General features: G+C 39.7%; 1 protein-coding gene across 2 annotated transcripts in view; it reads right to left on the minus strand.

The window, feature by feature from the left end:
* The window catches only part of atp9b (ATPase phospholipid transporting 9B), a 43,459-nt gene that overhangs the window by 3,820 nt on the left and 19,514 nt on the right, over positions 1-20,125 (minus strand). For both annotated transcript variants that reach the window (XM_073483253.1, XM_073483255.1), the window contains exons 11-27: positions 19,014-19,090; positions 14,952-15,112; positions 14,181-14,323; positions 12,417-12,529; positions 9,573-9,818; positions 5,571-5,732; positions 5,158-5,250; positions 3,920-4,003; positions 3,577-3,747; positions 3,350-3,448; positions 3,141-3,230; positions 2,467-2,611; positions 2,018-2,082; positions 1,315-1,470; positions 982-1,046; positions 697-805; positions 509-566 (exon numbers count right to left, since the gene is read on the minus strand). In XM_073483253.1, the coding sequence (XP_073339354.1) occupies positions 509-566; positions 697-805; positions 982-1,046; positions 1,315-1,470; positions 2,018-2,082; positions 2,467-2,611; positions 3,141-3,230; positions 3,350-3,448; positions 3,577-3,747; positions 3,920-4,003; positions 5,158-5,250; positions 5,571-5,732; positions 9,573-9,818; positions 12,417-12,529; positions 14,181-14,323; positions 14,952-15,112; positions 19,014-19,090 (2,037 nt within the window). The remainder of the gene's footprint in view (positions 1-508; positions 567-696; positions 806-981; positions 1,047-1,314; positions 1,471-2,017; positions 2,083-2,466; positions 2,612-3,140; positions 3,231-3,349; positions 3,449-3,576; positions 3,748-3,919; positions 4,004-5,157; positions 5,251-5,570; positions 5,733-9,572; positions 9,819-12,416; positions 12,530-14,180; positions 14,324-14,951; positions 15,113-19,013; positions 19,091-20,125) is intronic.

Below are 20,125 nucleotides of genomic sequence, written 5' to 3' on the forward strand. Positions count from 1 at the left end.
GTAATAAATTAAGCGAGATTGGCGCCTAATATTTTCCTCTGCTGTCGTCCTCTCATATCGTCTTCATGTTTCTTTTTTTTCCACAGACCTGGTATTGGCCTTTAATTAAAAACCTCGAGCTGTCAGGAAGTCACGCTCGAGCAGGAACATAGATCTTTCTCACACGCTGCATGGCTTAGCGATTACAGAAATATCGATTTACTGGACAGACAAAAGCCTGCATGTAAAAGCGGATGGCGGCTGGAAACCTAAGATACTGAGAAACAGACGGTCTGAGAGTTTGAAGGGGCCCGGGGACCCTGGTATTAGACAGAGAAGAAATGATGAAATGGTGGTTGAAGAGTTGCTCTGACAGTCTCCAAAACCAGCCTGCTCATTCATTACAGATACAGTCATGTTTTAGCTGCTGTTTAAAAACTTACAGGTTATTTTAATGAAGCTAATTCATCAGGCAGATACAGTGACTGATGGTCAAATTTAACTTGTACTAACAATCTGTTCACCTTACCTTGATACACACTGATCAAAACCCAAATGAGGAAAGTCTTGAAAGATAATGAACGCCCCTGAAAGAGAGAAACATAATCCATGAGCGTAACATACCTGGTGACCTGCTGAAAGTTGATAACGGGGGAAAATGTGGATGAAGGGACTTTATATTTTCAAACAGACACATTTTAGAAAGTGGCACAGTACCTTGGTGAGGTCTTTATAAAGCTCTGGGTAAAGAAGAGCCATCTCCGGCTTCACATCTTGGTCCAGAACCAGTGAGAAGACAGGAAACATGGTGTAGATGGTGGCATACCTGCACAGAACAAAGTGGCGCACAGAAAAATTAAGCATGGGTAACAAAATGTTTACCATGTAGCTATAATGGATAGGCTGGGTGCAAAATTCACATTAAAATAAACAATAATTCCTCACTGTTTTCACAAAATTATACCTAAGAATGTTCATTGACATTTAGAAAAAGGTACCCACCCAACCATGAGGAAACCCTGGTACAAGGGCACAGAGGCAAAGTAAAATACGGAGGAGAACACAGCCTGAGGACAGAAAACAAAAGCCATAAAGTAAGTTAGGAGCTTTATTGTCTACAACGTTGATAATTGTCTTCAGCTTCACCACAGAGCACATATTAAAAAAGAGTGTTAATTGAAAACAGACACTATAAGAACAAAACATTTATATGACTGAAACAAAGATGCAGTCATTAAGAAGATTCTGAAAAAGATCCTGGAAAGTTTTCTTAAATTATGAAGTGACTATTTTACTTTATTTTAAACACACTTAGTTTTTTATTTAGGACTGTACCTGCATGGTGGAGATGATCATGCCTCTGTGCATGACGAACTGTCCCAACGCTGCGGAGCGCTTGTAGCTGTTCCTGCCGTGAACCATGAGCAGGCGACCGATGTGCTTAAACTGAGTGATGGAGAAGTCTGCGGCCAGAGACGCCTGCTTCCCTTCCTGTTTACAGACAAGGAGAAAGATAAAAGAAAATATTAAAAACATAAAATAAAATGGTACAAACCTCAAAACTGAAAATAAAGGCAGATACAGCAGCTGTATAGTTTGTAACTTGAGTTTCAAAGGAAGCATGGGTGCTGTTTGTACTTTGTTTCCGATTGAGAAAATATACAGGAATCAAATATATTCTGTAATATGGTATAAGATTAGGTAGAAAAGTTATTTATTAGCGTTTACCCTGATAACAAGTCAGGTAAAGCAATATTTTAGTGGTTTCGGGGAATGAATGGGTGCATCAACAAGTCTGTAACAAAATCTTCAAGCTCTAGCTATCAATATGTTGTTTAAACACTTCAAAGCAAATAAAATACAACACATCTTCTTTGTAGCGTTCATGTTGTTTCCTCGTATGACTTTAAAGCTCCTGAACACATTGAAGCGGAAACAACGACTCCCAACTCTGGAAAACGGACCCACCGAGGGGCACGTGAAAGTACCATAAATTACTAAACTAGGATACCACTTGAGCTCTGTGGGAGGTCTTTACCTTTCCTTCAATCCCGATACCACAGTCTGCAGCCTGGATCATACTGACATCGTTTCCTCCATCACCTGACACAAAACGGAAGAACACACATTTTAAGAAAAGCTTCTCACTGTTTCACAAAGAAGCACTGAGGTTATAAAAGTAGCAGACTTTGCCAGGTGCTTATCTTAGTGAACTTTGACTGCCATCTTGTGGATATAAGAAGTAACACAGCAGTATGTAGACAAGTTTTGAGGCACCAATTCACCTTTTTCAGTCTGGATTTCTTATTTAATAAATCTGTCTACTAGATTGTTTTACACATTGTCTAACATCTCACTCTCTAAAGGACTGAGCTGAATCTACAAAGACGCCCCCCCCTTCACAGAATTTCCCAGGCTGTCTCTGGACCGGAGCCAACAACCTCCCAAGCTGGCATTTCTGCTGCCACATCATCCGTCAGCACTCACCTATGGCGCAGGTTCTGTTGGCGGTGTGCTGCTGGAGGAGCGTGACGATCTGGGCCTTCTGAGTCGGGGAGCAGCGACAGCAGACCACCGCTGGACACTGACACGCCAGCTCTACGAACTCATGCTCGTAATACCGCAAACACACCTGCAGCACAACAAAGATAGAGACACAAAACAGTTTACTGGATTCAGCCAAATTTAAGACTGAATAATCAAAACGTAAGTAGAAGATATGTGGTCCCGTGTAGAGGTAGGTTTTATGCAGGATTATTAGAGATATTAGAAACTTGCAATTTAATGTCTTTTAAGGTCTCATATTTATTTAATTTAAGACATGTTTAAGACTTTTTAAGGACATCCTGTTCCAGATTTATTTATATATTTTGACTTGTGGACAATATAAGTGAAAACACTGATCTGTTTCTCTTCCAACCACATGCAAAACTCCTGCTTAGCTGTTACAAACAAGTTCTGATTGTTCTGCCTCATAAAAAAATGACCAATATCTTTTGGTGATTAGTCTTCCTCTCTGAATCCTCAAGGCCTTGGTTTAACTCCAACGCATTAGTTTTGGCTGAGAACTTTTTTATTCTCTCATTGTCTGTTTGGCTGCATCCTCGGCATCATCTGCTGTGCAAGGAAATGTCACTGTGAGCTGCACTGTGTTGAAGTACCTCTAAGGAGTCTCCAGAGATGACCAGAGCACAGTCATGTTTCCTTCTGAAGGCGTTGAGCTCCAGATGGGCCTCTCCTCTGTTTGAGACCTGCTCGAGAGCCACACGATACAATTAGCCGTGAGCTTATTCATGCTTTGTGTTATCTCATGTAAATCAGGCGCACATGATTACATCAAAGCACCGTGTAGAGGGAAAGAACAGCGTACCGGTCTGAAGACGTGGATGTCTTGGCTCCTGGAGACCAAATGGGAGCTTTTGGCGATGCATGTAGCCGTCTCAAGCTTGTCCCCTGTCAGCATCCAGATCTGAGCAGAAAACAGGATCAATATGTGAGTGGACTGAAGATGTGGTGCGAAGGTCTGTGGGCTTTTCTATTTGATTCTCTTTAGCAGCTTTAACTGTGAAGAAGTGCTTCCCTCATTTCCCTGCTAACCTTGATGCCAGCGTTCCTGAGCAGCTCCAGCGTGGGCCTGACGTCTGCTTGTAGTTGGTCTTCCACCCCGGTCAGACACAGAAGCTCCATCTCCCTCTCTAAGCTCTCCACCACTGCTGCAACCTTCAGGGCTCTATCATGGATGCTGAGCTTTGCCTGGTTGTAGCGGTTCTGCATAGAGAGAGAGAAAGAGAGGAGTGTACGGGGGATAAATGAGAAAGAAATGTTTTAGAGCCAATTCATCTATAAACACATAATAACTGAAGAGGAATTAAGAAAAGAGTGTGTGTGGAGCAGGATCAAACATCATGTACAGTACATACAGTACAGTATTCATCCATACCTCAAAGTCCTGATACTGCTCCTCAGACAGACACTTCTTGGCCACCACCAGCGTCCTCAAGCCTTCTCTGGCCATGTTCCCACACTGAGAGAAAGGAGGAAAAGATGTCAGTAAACAGAGATAAACACACACAGTTGTTCATGTATTTCTTCATGGGGATTTTACTTCTCAACATTACATCATTTCAAAGGAGAATTTGAAGATTTGGGTTATTTAAAATTAACGTTCATGTTTAATTATGTCTTTTCCATAAGATGAATATAAATCACATACAGCACAGATCATGTGTTCTGTTATAACAGCTGCTGTATAAGTACACCATGTACAGTGTTGTCAATAGCTGCATATTGCTACCAACACCAAAGAAATCAATGGTGAATAACATGGCCTCTGGTGCAATCCAGAGGACACAGTAAAACAAAGGGATGGATGGCGGTTTATTTTTGATATGAAACACCAATGGGGCAAATCTGTCCTGTTGATTGGTTATTGACAAGCAGAGTAGCCGTAGCGCCGGCTGATTTGACAGCGGGATATTACAGCCAACAGGACATCATTAGCACCATTGTTCAAGAATATGACATACTGTAATTACTTCAACTTTATGTAGGTCACTAATTAAATCAAACGCTGCCCCCAGTGCTGCATGACTCAATAATGCCAATATAATTATGAACATACGCACACAAGACCTTCGACCACCAAGCTGGCGTAGACATGGACCGCTGATCTCTACATGAATGTCCTGATTAAGAGAGGGCACTGGCTCACAAATGATCACCATGTGTGACAATACATATGTTGTGTATCTGTTGTTTTATCCATATGATAACAGCTTAGCAACTAATATTCTCATCCACAGGGGCTCAATTTAAATGAGCGGTGACAGGTTTACGGTCTTGATTTGCACTTTAGGATGAGACATGGCTGCTGCTGGACAAACTGACTGCTGAGTCCAGTTTTTTGTTTTCTGAGGCGTTTCTGGACATTTTTTTTTTAATAAACAGCTGCTAGAGACTGGGAACGGGGGGTTATATTTCGTGATAAAGTCAAGATCTCTGAGATTAAGGTTGGAAAGGAACAGAAGACCACATGGCTCTCTGCAATTATAGTCGTAAATTGTTTCTGCAATTCTCTGAGATTAAAGTCACAAATTGACTTTTTCAAGAGACATTACTTCGCATTGCGAGTTTGGTATGAACACTCCCGAGTCGGAATAGACCCAGCTAGAGCCTTACCTCTTCTTCCAACCAGTCGTTATACTGGACGATGCTCGCCATGGCAACATCAGCACCCTTCATGTAGAAAGTGATGTCTCCTGTTGACTCCTCCTAAACCAGATTACAAATTACAGTTAGTACATTTAGCAGAAAAATATTTCTACACCAATTGTCATGCAGCAACTTGTTAACTTCAACAGTGCAGCTCAAAAGATACAAGAGAGCACAAAACATAACAATGATTTGACATCAAAAGAAATATAAAATGGAGACATTTTACATAAAACTCAAATCTGAAAGAGATGCAAGTCCTCTACATTCATTCATTTAGTAGACTGACACAGAAACCCTAAAGGGACATGACTAAATAACCAAAATAGCACACAGGAAACAGCATCCACACATCATATTGTTATATACGAGCTCCACACCCTGACGATGATGCCCATCCTTTTGCTCTCGGAGGTGAAGGGGAAGATCTGCAGGATGTGGAAGGAGAGGATCTGCCCAGAAGGAGTCTTCAGCTGCAGGGAGTTCAGGTCTCTGTTGACCAGGGTCAGGCCGACGCTCTGTGTCCATCGCACCAACTCCACCTGAGGAAGTCATATGAAAAGAAACATAAATGTTGTTCTTTCATTGCTTACAGACGACTAGAAGACCACAAACTTCCACGTTTTGACTACTATGCTCCAACTTTGATAGAACATAGCAGGGTGATGAGAGCTGCCAGGTATAAATAACATCTGAAAGTTAAATGTCTTTCTTAAATTTCAGGATGATCATCTTTATCAAATATCAAACCAGATGTAGACCGAAACTGCTAAAGTACTTTATTACTTTTTACAATTTTAATGCATTTTTAAAAATGTTGAGATTTGGACTGTTGGTTGGACAAAACCAGCATCCATTCTGGGTAATTTTAACAGCATTTCCAAATATATTCAGTATTTTACAAACCAAACAATCAATCATATAATGGCAAAAATAATCAGCAGATTATTACTTATTATTACTACCAAAATTTTTTTAAATGAGCTCCACCTCAAACAACTGCAGCAGTACAACTCTGTGTTTACATCAAGGCATAAGTAATATTAATCAAATGATATCATATATAATATTCACAGGAAGACATTTTCTTGCAATGGTACGTTTACTTTTTAATATTTTCATTATTTTTCTGGTTAAACTTACATATTTTTACTTATGTAACATTTTTCATGGCAGGCCAACTTGTAGGAGCATTTTAACAGCGTGGTATAATTATCATTACTTAAGTAAAGTATTTCCTCCACCACTGTATAAAACAGTTTAACAAGGAAATAAGGAAAATCCATGACAAATGTGGACCATAAGCTGATGGGATCTGATTTCATGTGCAGTTGAAATACGAGGCACGAGAGAATTACGATATCTCCAGACTGAGCCGCTGAGCTCTTCTCATTCAGCTCCAGATAAGTGTTTTTCTGTTTCTCTTTCCTCTTTTTCTCCTCAGCAGGAACTGTGGCCCCCGAGTGAGCGTTCAGCTGCACACGACTCAATTCTCAATGGGTTCATTTTCAATTTGCTCACTCAAAGGTTGTTATTATACTCTGACCTACAAATTGGAACTTCCTGTTAATACCCCATCATTTCTCCCGCTCCCCCTTTGAGCTCCGTAAAAAGGGCTGCCTATATTTACTTAACACACATCTGTGTGTCATTATCCTGGTGTGTGTGTGTATGTAGCTGCACACACAAACGGACACATGCACTATGTCGTGTTGGATCCTAAATCAGCTCTGACTTTATCAGCTCTACAGAAACTATTTAAAGCTTCGTCAACTCTGATACAAACTGCATGTGAATCATGTGTTACGATGGTAATAGGAAATAATTCTTTATGACAGGGGCAGACTGGCTTAAACAACCAGATTAATCATTTCAACTGTGTTCACAGTGTTATTGTGATCATGTAAATCACAATGGCAGCTCTGCCTTTAAAATGAACAGCAGCTCAAGCATGTCACGACGGCCCTGAACAGTTAAATACTTCTGCTCTAATTTCACCTCGCTGGCTTGCTTTCATGATTTTTCTGCCGGCTTTGTGCTATAAGGTTATTCTTAGCTGGCAATTAGGTGATAATGGATGTAAGGCGATGCTGTGGAGTAACACAAAAGTAATGTATCTAGTAGTGTAACTAATTAATTTCTACAGGGAGTAAGAATGTAAAGTAATGCATGATTGCTTGTTACTTTATTAAAAAAATGTGTCATACATTACTTTTTTTTGAGTAACTACCCAAGCACTGATCATCACATTACTTGATATTAGTTATCTGGGAAGCGAGGCCAGATCTGAGTGAGATGTATTTCATGTCTGTTACTGTATTTGATAATATCTTGAAACATTCCTGATATCTTAATGATTGATAAGCTCTTATTTTTTTTAAATATTGCACCCAACCATTATAACGTCAAATATAAATGATTAAAACATGGCACCATTTTGTAAATCATCTGCTGATACCTGGCTGCTCGCCTGGCAGCCACTTATAAAAGTTACTGCACGGCCTGAAGAAATCATACTTTATTTGCATATTTAAGATACTCTCTTCCTTCCTCATGGTGCTTATGCCTCATACACTCACTGAGTCGGCCTGTTACATCCAATTGGAAATGATAAAGCACCTACTTTCCTGGAAATGGCAGTCATTAAAGGGTACAATCAAATGCTCTGCTCCGATATTACAAGGGTCAAAGGTTACAGGAAGACTCTGTTCACAGCATGGCTGACCAGCAGGTCAGATGACCCCTGTTCTGACCTCAGCGGCCGGCCCACTTCATCTCCTTAATGACGGCTCATTACATTAGAGAGGCTGAGCAGAGAGCCAGGGCCAAACAAACTATCACTAACAGAGGTGCAGTGGTGGCCAAGATCTGACGCTGCAGTCAATGAGAGTGAGGTGACGAGGAGCGAGAGAGAGGGAGAGAGTGAGGGAAATAAAAGGACAGAGAGAGAACAAAGAATGTAGTTGGAGGGGAAGGGAGAGCTCGACCAACAATCACAGACCTCCACCTCTCATCGTCTCTGAGAGAAAATTAAATATTGATCAATCCAAGCAGTGTGAGACAATGGAGAGAGGGGAGATAGAGCAGAGTGAGCACGGATATAAATAAATATATACATCAACTGAGAGGAGAGAACGGACAGGCAAAATGGAAAAGTGAGAATTTATCTTTCGCCACCTTTTTATCTTCATTTTGATTGTTAGACTTGGCTGTGGGTTCGACACACGTATGCAAGTCTCACAAAGGCTTTACGAAGCCTCACTTGTCATGGGTGATAAACATGCCAACAGCCTTGAACTTAGTGTGCGCGTGAAAAGATTAACTTCCCCTCAATATACATTAAATACATGTCTATAAACACATACTGATGGTAAAATCTTTCCCTGTCCTACCAGCATTCAATTTAAATCAGCATTCTTCTTGGATTGAATTCAGTAGTATGATTAGAAGTAATAAATAATAGACTAAGCAGCATCCTCAGTCATAAAAGCTGCAACTCTTGTGTAACGTGGAGAATCAGCCAGAGGAAAGGAAGCTTTAGCGATGCCTTTGGGGATCGTTTTTGTGCTGCATTCTTCCTTCAGCTGGAGCAGTAAATCCTCAGGCAGCAAATACAGACGATTAAATAGCTTAACCTCTACGAGGAGTTCGCGACCTCTGACTTTGTGATCGTGAAATGACTATCCTGACAAACCAGCGCTGTTTATGATCACCAATAAAACATTAAGATAGAGAGGCAACTGTAGAGAGGCGCTCACAGGGTTTGTTCCTGATCATCTCCAGTGTTTATTAATACCAGAAGTGTATAAAATTGTATCTGAATTCAATCCGGATATGAAACACTTAAAATGACAAGTGCAAATGGGGCCTCAGAGAGCAAAACCATTTGTTACTGTTTAACAACACATGACCTCCATATGGATTCAGTATTTTTAGGGTTTGTCTCTCTGACATTAAAGATTAGAGATTTTTACCTTCAAAGCTTCAGTTGAGGCTTTTGAATGAATATGATCCAAACAGATTTGTTTTTGGTTCGATAAAAATGTAACTTATGGTGCTGTTAGATTGGTACAAGACCGCCTGGTTTAAGGTAGGGTAAACGTTTCTAGAGAAAGATAGTTAAAAGTCTAATTTCCAGGTTGACAAATACCGACACCGGTTGTACAGAGCCACCAGCCCAAAGTGTCGGTATCAACAATCAGCTGTCCTTCTTAAGAATTGCTGACACTACCTTTGTGTATGACAAGCTGAAGAGTAAACAATTTTTAGGCCAAGGTGAAAATGTTGTTTTTGAAAGGCAAAATGCCAACAATTATGGATTAAAGCACAATTTTTCATTAGCTAAAAACATGTTGTAAATTTTGGAAATGTCTCAAATTTACCTCATCAGGGCTGGAGGCCTGGTAGGTGCGGTTGTCATCGCTGTAGTCCTGGTCAGCTTCAGCAGACTCTGTCTCTCCGTTGACGTGCGACTCATAGACGGGCGTGACGTTGTGGCACAAGGCGATGGCCTTCACCGCCTCGTGGATGCGACTGCTGACACTCTTGCGGACTTTGGGGCCTGATGTCTGAGTCTTCCGCGATGGAGTGGCGCCACTGGTGCTACCATTGGAGGGCTGAGAGGTCACCTGAGGTCACAATAAATAATGTGAGTTGAAATTGAAAATAATTCATATTTGGAGTCAAGGTGCAAAATTATCTTTTTGTCCACTGGCCAAATGGCTAATTGATGCTCAATTTTATCTGCTCCTCAATAGATTATCATTGTTTTTGGCTGATGAGTGAAGCAAATGTAGCCACTTGCATATTTAACCAGCATCTGGGCAGTTTTTGGTGCTAATTTTGAGCCCTGTTTGGGCCAAATTATGATGTTTGTGACTAGAACTTACAAGACCTAAATTACATTTTATCAAGAGTTATGGCTCATTTTCATGGTTCAATCCCTCCAGAAGATATCTAGAAAAACAACTGCAATGCTGCCTGATGATTAAATATAAATACCAATCATTATACATATCACTTGATTAACTGCATATGAAATATATTACATAATCGTTTCAGACCGAGAAATTGTTTTCTAAACGTTACAACATTGCACATATTTCCTCACTATAGGATCCCTGCATGTGGTTGACGTCTTGATCTGAAACTGCACTCACAGCCAATTCACTCCGACACCCCCCTTTCAAGCTAAATGATACAGCGAGGGGAAGTGGTGTATCACCGTCTTTATCGTGTCATATCTGGTTTGAGGGTCTTTTATGTGTTCCGCTGTTTTGACACCAACCATCAGTTTAACTGGGTGGTGACTCGCGAGCAGGCAGACAGCCCACTGTGCCAGCTGCGTTTGACAGAGGGCGATACGCTCTACTGAAGCATTTGATTTTGGCTTATTATTAACCTTCAATCCTGCCAGCAGCGAAGGAGGGGTGATGGGGGAGTACAGTAAGGACGCATGATGACAACCTTCATCAAAAGTGACTGAAGAATCAATGGACAGATCACTTAGTTTTGTTGTCAGACATGTTAAATGTCACTGCAGTTTTTTTGACAACACATCTGTGTTAAAGTTAAACACACTAGAAGAAGAAACATTTGTGTTGTTTTCTTATAAATAAGAGAACTTATTTAATCAATCTTCTAAATACTCTCAATGTATATACAATAGAGCTGCGACTAATGATTATTTTGATTTTTGATTAATCTGCAGAATAATTTCACCATTAATCGATTCATCTATAAAAGGTCAAGAAATTGTGAAAAACTGGTCATCACAATTTCCATGAAGGCAAAGTGACCTCTTTAAATCGCTTCTTTTGTCCAACCAACAGTCTAAAACCCAAAGACTCTTCATTTATGGTCATAAATCAGCAAATCTTTACATTTAAGAAGGTAGAAAAAGCAAATGTTTGACATTTTTGCATCTTTTTGTTTTGGACTGTTCAATAAACAAAACCCAGGGACCTTATGATGGGTAGGTATCACTATTTTTTCAAATTCTACAGAAGTAAATTGATTTGTCGAGCTAATAATGGAGATAACACTTGTTAGCTGCTTCTAATCTTGATGAAATAATGATTAAACTAATGAAGCTTAAAACGATAATAGTGTCTTGTAATCATGTTACTGTGACAGTAAAGAAACAGTAACATCAGCTGGACAGAGGCACTGCTGCTCTCCCCTGCTCCAGCTCAAAAAAGACGAGTCATTTTTCATTAGCTGAGATTACACATAAGGGTGTGTGTGTGTGTGTGTGAATGTGTGTGAATGTGTGAGTGTGTGTGTGTGTGTGTGTGTGTGTGTGTGTGTGTGTGTGTGTGTGTGGCAGATGGTTTCAGTGTTGACCAGCTGTTTGGAGCTGGCTGAGAACGAACAATATCATTCAGTCAAGACTGCAGCCAGATCTGAGCCACCCAGTGAGGAAAACACTTGCCTACAGTATGAGGAGGGGCTCAGGGACACGATGATGAATGAACAATATGTGATTCTTCCGGTAAAACGCATCCTTAGATAAATATCAGGATGGATTTAACTGATCTAGAGGGAGAGGCAGGAATACGCAGTAAAAACATGAAGTGAAATATGGGAAATATATTTGTATTTTAATGTATCCACGCCCCTATTGGAAGTACATTCTAACATTATAATTGTTTTTCTTTGTTTTGGTTGTTTCTGATTGTTAGATACTGAAACATTTAGAGTTTATATAATTTAATGGGAAAATAATTACTTTGTCTTGCGAAAGGGTATAAAGAGACAAAGATGAGTCACTCCAAAATTAGCATTGAAAATCCACAGTGAAATATTCATGTGTTTATTCATCATGTGGATTTGTGATGTGTTTATGTTCAGGATCTTAACTGAAAAATCCAACATCATCAAATCAATGTCAATAAGATAAGATATAAGATAATAAGATAATTCAAAATGAAGAGGCTAAATGGGTTTCATATGCAAGTTATCTTTAGTCATATTCCTCCACTTGCTTCCTCAAAATTGTGGATTTCTCGTGGATTAATAGGAAGATTGTTGGAATCATTTGGGATAGCGTAAATACCCAACTTAACTTAATATATAACAACGTTCTAGACTTTTAAAAACATTTTTACAGAAAAGTAACATTATATCTTTAAAAATGTCTAATCAAGGAAATAATCAGTTGATGTATCGATAATGAATATGAATGAATAAAAAAACTGCCCCCATTGGACAGTGATAAATCTTACCTGTGCATATGACTGGATTATGTGGCTCTGTATCTCATCCATAGTGTCAGTGCCATAGGATACTGTTCCCAGGTGCAGCCGCTTGAAGACCATCTCGTTCTGTGTCAGAGTTCCTGCAGTTCAGAAGATAAGTTTAGACGAATCAACAAATCATAAAGAAATTCCATCACCTATACATTACTCCTCGATTTCTGTTTTTCACACGGGTTATCATCAGAGCCAAACTTTTAAGACCCATCATCGTTATAAAATCCTAACCCTGACAAACATAACGTAAAACAAGGTAGGAATCCCTTCGACTTCTTTTTTATGTCTATAGTTTTTATGGAGTTTGAGCAAGAGACATATAAATTGGTCATTTTACAGTTGGAAAATCAACTAATCATTAATTCTTCTTAGTTATCGTCAGACACAATATATATTTGTAATAAGTTATTATCTGCCAATATATCACTCGCTCTAATCAACACCTTACAAAATTTGTGTCTATAGTCACATTTTCTCACTGGCTAGTCAAAAGAAATCAAAAGTAAAACAACATCTTTAAATCTTGTGTTCTGTAACCACAAAGCTTTAAAAACATCCGTAATACGACAGCAGTATTTTCTATAGAGTGAAAGCTGTTTTAAACAGTCAGAGACAAAAATAGATCAGCGGTCACACAACCACTTCTTCATAGCAAAAATTAAAAATATTCAAATATATTCAGCATCTCTGAAAGCACAAAGAAACACACAAAGTGACTGCATTTGTACTCAGAGGACTGCCTATAATGCATCATGGGACCTGCAGGGTAGTGTGACTGCCTTCTCATTGACCTAATCTCATTACCAATATGGACTGCGTGTCCTCTCTAACCAACAGACAAGACACAACATTGCATACAAAAAGACTGAGTGAATGTTCAGACACTAAAAGAAAAGAAAAAACACTTTGAAAACGAGGGCAATGGCCTTGTTTAATGGATGTCAGTTGCCAGAATGAGTGCTGATAGAGCATAAAGCTGATTAGAGGGCATCTAACTTCTAAAAACATTAGGGCCACAGGGTTAACCAATTCTATTGGATTGATTGTTTGTTCCCCTTTCCATGTGCCTTAACTATCAACCTGGATAAATAGGCTCTACAGCTAATCTATTCCTACCTAGATCAGCAGCGAAAGACAAAGAGGCATGTTAGGACCACCGCAGGAGTTTATCACTGACACAGTGACTAGCATTAGTAAAGAGGAGCCATTTGTTATTAGAGAATCACACCATGATTGTGAAATGAGAGGAACGAAGGAGGCCTAAATATCGCCTGGAAATTCAGAAGATTTGTTAAAACTTTTGTCTTTTAATTCACAATGTTCTAAATCTTCGATCAGATAAGATTTAAGGATTGAATCTGTGCTACACTTGTTGAAATGGACAAGGTCTGATGGAGCATAAAACTGGGAAATGCGTGCACAGCTTTTGAAGAGGAATAAAAATGTTGCTTAAACTTCAAGAGATAAGTGGGGTCTTTTGATGTGGGGTTGTATGAGGCACTTATTCCTAGTCAGTGTATTACCTGCACTAGATGACCGTCAGCTCTCCCCCTGTGTGGAGAAGCAGCATGTAGCACCGACAGACAGTCAGACAGCTGCTAAAAGTCGCTGTGTGTGTGCGCTGCTTCTGCACACACGTACCTCATACAACCCCACATCAAAAGACCCGAACTATCCCTTTAAATACCAAACATCTACTGCAAACATTATATTCATTTAGTGTGATTGGACACCTACCAGTCTTGTCTGTCAGCAGATAGACTAGCCGGCCCAGTTCTTCTGGTATGGTGCTGGTTCTCACAACAGTGCCCGGGATGTTTTCATCTTTCATGATCATCCAGCCATATGCTGACTTCCCCATGTCCAGGTTTACACGCAAACTACACAGGAGAAAAAAAACAGGCTGTGATCTACAATTCCTGATATGAATATAAACAATAAAACACAGCAGCAAAACTGAAACAAAAACTGAAAAACACTAAAAACACTGATCTGGTATGTTTTTAAAAAATGTCACAGGGCACTTTTACATTGCCTATATCTGACCTTTAGAGCTAGGAATTTAAACGTGTTAAAACAATGTACTTTAAAAAAAAAAAAAAAAAATTGTTTATTAGTATCACAATTTAAAAAATAATTTTGAATAGATGAGTGCAGGAAAAAAAACAATGCACCCTTACAGTAGGTTGTCAGACTCAAATTCTAAATTCCCTGTGTTAATACAGCTTGGGAGATTTTTTTTAATTAAGAGTATTTCTGTGCTAGGCAACAGACATAACTAATGAACAGGCCAATTAGCCTACTAATATAATGATCAAAAGGCCAGAATTCAGCCCACAGGCCACCAGTTGAGATGCAGATGGGGAGCTTGGGTTTCAAAGCAGAGATGGAAGATTTTATGATTTAAATTGAGACAAAATGTTTTGCATGGAAAAGAAAACATATAACAAAAACACACACAATAAACAATAACAGCAATTCAAAGTATGAAGAGAATTAACAAAGTACCTGATGGGGATAATGTAGGAGAAAAGCACGACAAATCGGAAAAGGTTGCGGAACCAAGGACCCACAAACCCCTGCACTGCTACCATGACGATGGACAGGACCACCTGGGCCAGGAACAGGGCCTTGGTGAGGCGGTTCAGCTCGAGGTCCAGAAGGCCAACCTATAGAGACAAGAGGTCAGAGGTCAGAATCGGACTATTGTTACTTTCACAAAATATTAACACAATAAGATTTGTGCTCAATAATCATCAGTAATGAGATAATGATTAAGTGGGTAAAGACAAGTATCAGAACAAGTTCAGAAGTTCAGAAAATGACATCACTTCACTGTAATGCAGCCTTTAAAACCAGGAAAAGACAACACTTATGTCATATCACAATATGATATTCAAAATCTAAGAAGATATATATTCTCATATTGCCTAGCCCTTTTTTACATTCCACACTCTAAAGCTTGTGTTTGCCTTCACATGAATCACACAATTCGTAAATGTTTGATATTAAGTCCAAACTGGAGATGTAAACACTTCCTTCTCTGAAAACCTATCCTCGAGAAGACTCTTTGTAACTTCCCCATCTGCTCCCAAAGCCTGACAATATGCTACACAGGGAGGAAACACAAAGCCAATGAAAGACATTCTTGGCTGCCGGCTTTTATCATGCAAACCCTGTGTACAACATAAATAAGTTTATTGGTGGCCCTATTTTGTGGCAACCTACAAGCTGCACTATTGCCTTGTTCCTTGAATGCAACAGAAGGTCAAAAGGCCTCAAAAATAAATAAAGTTCCCATATTGAGATGGCTCTCTGAAAAAAAAAAAAAAAGACAAAAAAGAGGGTCAGAGTTGTCTTTTATTTTTCGAGTGTATCTCCCAGCCAATGGAGCATGTGGGAAAAAGATGTCAAATAAAGAAGTGCCCTTCCCCTTTCTGGCAGCGCTCACAGCGAAGCCCTGTACACAGAGGGCTTTCTTCTGACGCACCACGCTTACAAAAACAGCAGAACATAACATCTCTCCTCCCTCAAATAAAAGGAACTGCTCTGAAAAGGAGGGGAGGGGGCAAGCACATATAAAAAGCAAGCAAAATTCCTCCAGTGCCTAAACCCCCACCAAGCCCCATTCCCCTGAGGACTGGGAGAGCTGGGAGACCAGTGTGACTGATTTATCAGTCGCTGTTAAACTCCCAGTAGCAGAGTGCGGAGAAGGGAAGGGAGCGGGTGGGTATCTCCCCACCCCGCTGCCTCACTACATGGTTCATGGTTGAGCTATTGAGAAAAATAGGGGGTTTGGGTGGATTAAAATGAAGAAAAATTAAGACAGAGAGCACAGTGCATGCCTGAAAAGCGAAAGGATCCCCTTCTGCTTGAACAATGGCTGGTCTAAATTTTCCAAGCCTTGCTGGGGATCAGATGAAGTCATTATTCATTCAGTCAAGGGGGGAAAAAAGGACTCAATTACCTCAACCTAAAGATGCTATCAATGAATAAAAAAGTGCATATTTTACTCCATTCATCTCCATGCCATTAAAAGTGAAAGGAATGATTCGATCTGCCTGTGTGGCTTGTAGTTTAGCATGTGTGTGAAATCTGATAAAGAATTGCAGCCCCGGGACATGAATATTCATCGAGTTAAAACCAAAGAATATCAGGACTTTAGTCCATAAGAAGTGGATTGTTCAGCGTTTGTGACAGCGGCGAATCAAGGAAGTCGAGAAAATAAACTGAAATTGATTCTTGAGATTTCAGTAAACAACTTTCCAATTTTTTCAGAGTAACACAGTTTGAGAGACGTGTGAAGAGAGCACAGTATTGGGACTTGGATATGTACTTCGAACAAATCTTTATTGAAGAGCAGCCTCTTGTCAAATGACATTGTTCTGTCTCTTTACTCAGACAGAGGTCTGTCTAACAATACTGAGACAAAGAGTGAATCTATGTCTGACGTCCTGTCAGATTGATCAAGTGCAGGCTTTGTCCTGGCCCGTGTCACAACAGATTATATGAGGCCAAAATGTTCTTGCGACTTCAGCCACACTGTATCGACTTTCTCCCCAATCTCCAGTCTCCATATTGGCACTTCTGACATCATCTCCTTGAAATATTGAATTCCTCTCAACTGTCGAGCTTACACAAAACAGTGGCCCCCGCCGTTCGACCGGCCACATCAGCGTTCTTAATAAAAGACACTGGTGTCAAAACTGTGCTGCAGTAGGAGGGGGCTGTGTTGAGCCACAGAGAGCTTTAGTGGTGCAGACAGTTGTAGGTGATAACTTTGTGTGTAAAAGTCACTGCATGACCAAAACACCGCCTCACAGATCCCTCTGATGCCCGTCTCTATCAGTTGACCCGTGTCTATCTAGCTCAGCCATCTTCCAGGTAAAATCTTATATTTAGAATCAAATTTTCATTAATCTCCTCAATCTGGGGACAAAAACGCTCGATGGGGATTCTGTGGGATTAACTTTCAGCTGAAAATGTCATTTAAATCCTCGCTTGGTTAATTTCCCTTTTGGTTAATTAGCAACCGGTGCTGACCTTTAGCATTGACAGGTCCAACTTTATCTAGAAAGTCAAGGTTAAAAAACCACCTCGCCGTAGTGATTGATTAGTGATTAGAGGCAGGGGAACAAAGATGGCAGGAGGGGAAGTTGGAACAGATGTTACTTTGTGTGTGTGAGGTGTTTCACTCTACAGCTTTTACAAAACATTTATGTTTACGCTAGGGATGAGCAATAAATATGATATATATCGTGATATGAGACTATATCGTCTTATATTTTGGATATTGTTATATCATGATATGACATAAGTGTTGTCTTTTACTGGTTTTAAAAGCTGCATTAGAGTAAAGTGATTTAATTTTCTGAACTTACCAGACTGTTCTACTTCATTATACCCACATTATTGATGATTATCTAAAAATCTCATTGTGTTAATATTTCGTGAAAGGGACCAATAGTCATCACTACAATATTGTCCCAATATTAATATCAAGGTATTTATTCGAAACATATTGTTATATTAGATTTTGTCGCCCAGTCCTACCATTTATGAAGTGCTTTGTAGGAGATTTCAAAATATAGATATATATTGTGTATCGCAATATAGCTTAATAATATCACAATATGAGGTCATATTGCTAGTTTTTAGTTCACCTTACAGGCCTTTAATATTTTTGACTTTGTTACCGCTTTGGGAAATGCTTAAATAAAGATCTTAATTTCTCAGATTTGTATGCAAAACCAAGACATCTTCATAAATTCTTTATTTATTTTTTTCAAAATCAGTGCAAATCTGCAAGAAAAAACAAAAAATATACTCAAAAGAGCATTTCAGTGTTCACAACAATGTGACTTATTCATTATTATCGGTTTATTTGATAGGGAGAGATATAATATACATGGATAAACTGCATAACAGCTGTTTGAAGTGAGTATCATAGTGTTTATAGCAGATGCTAATTTGCAACACCCGTCTCTAGAAAGGCTTTAATGAAAATAAGAAATACAAAAAGGACAGTAAACTGGGTAAAGCAACAATTAAAGAGACATGGAATGATTTGTCAATCAACAGAAAAGGAATTGCAACTGTTTTGGTGAACGATTAATTGTCCTTTTCAAGCAAAAATTACAAACATGACCCTTTGCCAGCTTCTAAACTGTGACAATTTGCTGTGTTTCGTCTGTCTCATGTGACAGTAATATCTTTGTGTTTTTTTTTTTTTTAAAACACCAAACTATAAATCGACATGGCAAGAAAGGCTTCTTGTCGTTTTTAATGTAAATTGTTAATAAAACAGTGTCAATGGTATCCTGCTGTGCGCTGAAATATTGATTTTTTTTTTGGTCACTATGTCAGGAAATGATTTAGGAGTTTCATTGATTAAAAATAATCATAGTATATCATCATGAAATACTCTCCCCCCAAGCATATAACTTGTTCTGAAAAAAAAATAGTAAAAACATCTTCACATTTAAAGCATGTGCGACCTAAAAACTCTGTAACAAAATCAGACAACTTTCAATCTTTCCTTCAGAAACACAAAGACTAAAAAGTATTCACCTTGTTCTTGGCATAGGACGTGTTCAGTACGCTTCTGGTCTCTTTGCCTGTGTAGATCACCACCCCTATCACCGTGCCTGCCAAGGAGAGAGACAAGGAAAGTAATGCTGCTCATTAACTGCACCCCTCCTCCACCATCTCACACACACACCACACACACAAGCATACATGCACACACTCATCTTGGTCAAGTAAGATGAACTGCATGAGTGGAAACACAATAAGGCTGAGCTGAGGCAGTTTTGTCTCATTGCCACTCAAGCCAACAGACAGGAGTTTAATACGCTTAGACTCTCAGGGCCTTCAGCCACCCTATGGAAGCTCATAAAACCTGATCAATACGCTGCCATCTTTATTTGCCAATTCATTACCGTGGCCTTATTACAAAGGATTAATGAGTCATTAATATTAAATGAGCTTAATGGAAGGGGGAAGGCAATAATAAACCTAAATACAGCCCCTGAAATCCCTGAACTATAAAAATGGCAAGAGAGTTAAAAATGGGCAGAAAACAAAGCAAGGAAAGTGAAGTGAAGATAAAAAGAGAAGGACAAAAGAGACCAATGGTTACAGGACCTCAGGAGAAAGGTGATGAATTGCTATCGTTGACTTCTAATGTCAGAAAAATTGAGCAATGTGACAAATGGTGTGCGGCTCAGCATGCAGAGGGGCTTCAATTTGAATATGCGAACAACTAATTCTCCGGTCACAGCTGGACTGGGGCCTATAAGGGAGTGAATACATGGTGATCCGGGCCAGTTCAAGTGCCCAGAATGCCACTGTAGAGCCAATGAAGTGTCTGTCAAGGGGAGGCTTGTGGGGGACAATGACATTCCCAAGTAGAGATGATGTAAGGGGTCTAAGTCAGGCTTTTTGTGCGAGTGTGTGTGTTTGTTCTTCTGGTCAAGGTCAGGCCAGAGGGGAGAGCAACACCGCAAATCAATGGTGTGGCCATCGCTGGGAGCGTCACAAACACTCTCAACTGACACAATCGTTTCTGTGGGGAATCGCTCAGTCGGAGCGAGGGAGGATTACCTCAACTGTGGGTATTCTCAGAGTTCTTCAGATCACATCAAACGCCTTCAAGGTTTAATGCAATGAATCCTTTGTGC

This window comes from Pagrus major, chromosome 16, assembly GCF_040436345.1.
Source record: "Pagrus major chromosome 16, Pma_NU_1.0".
Taxonomy (NCBI): Eukaryota; Metazoa; Chordata; class Actinopteri; order Spariformes; family Sparidae; genus Pagrus; species Pagrus major.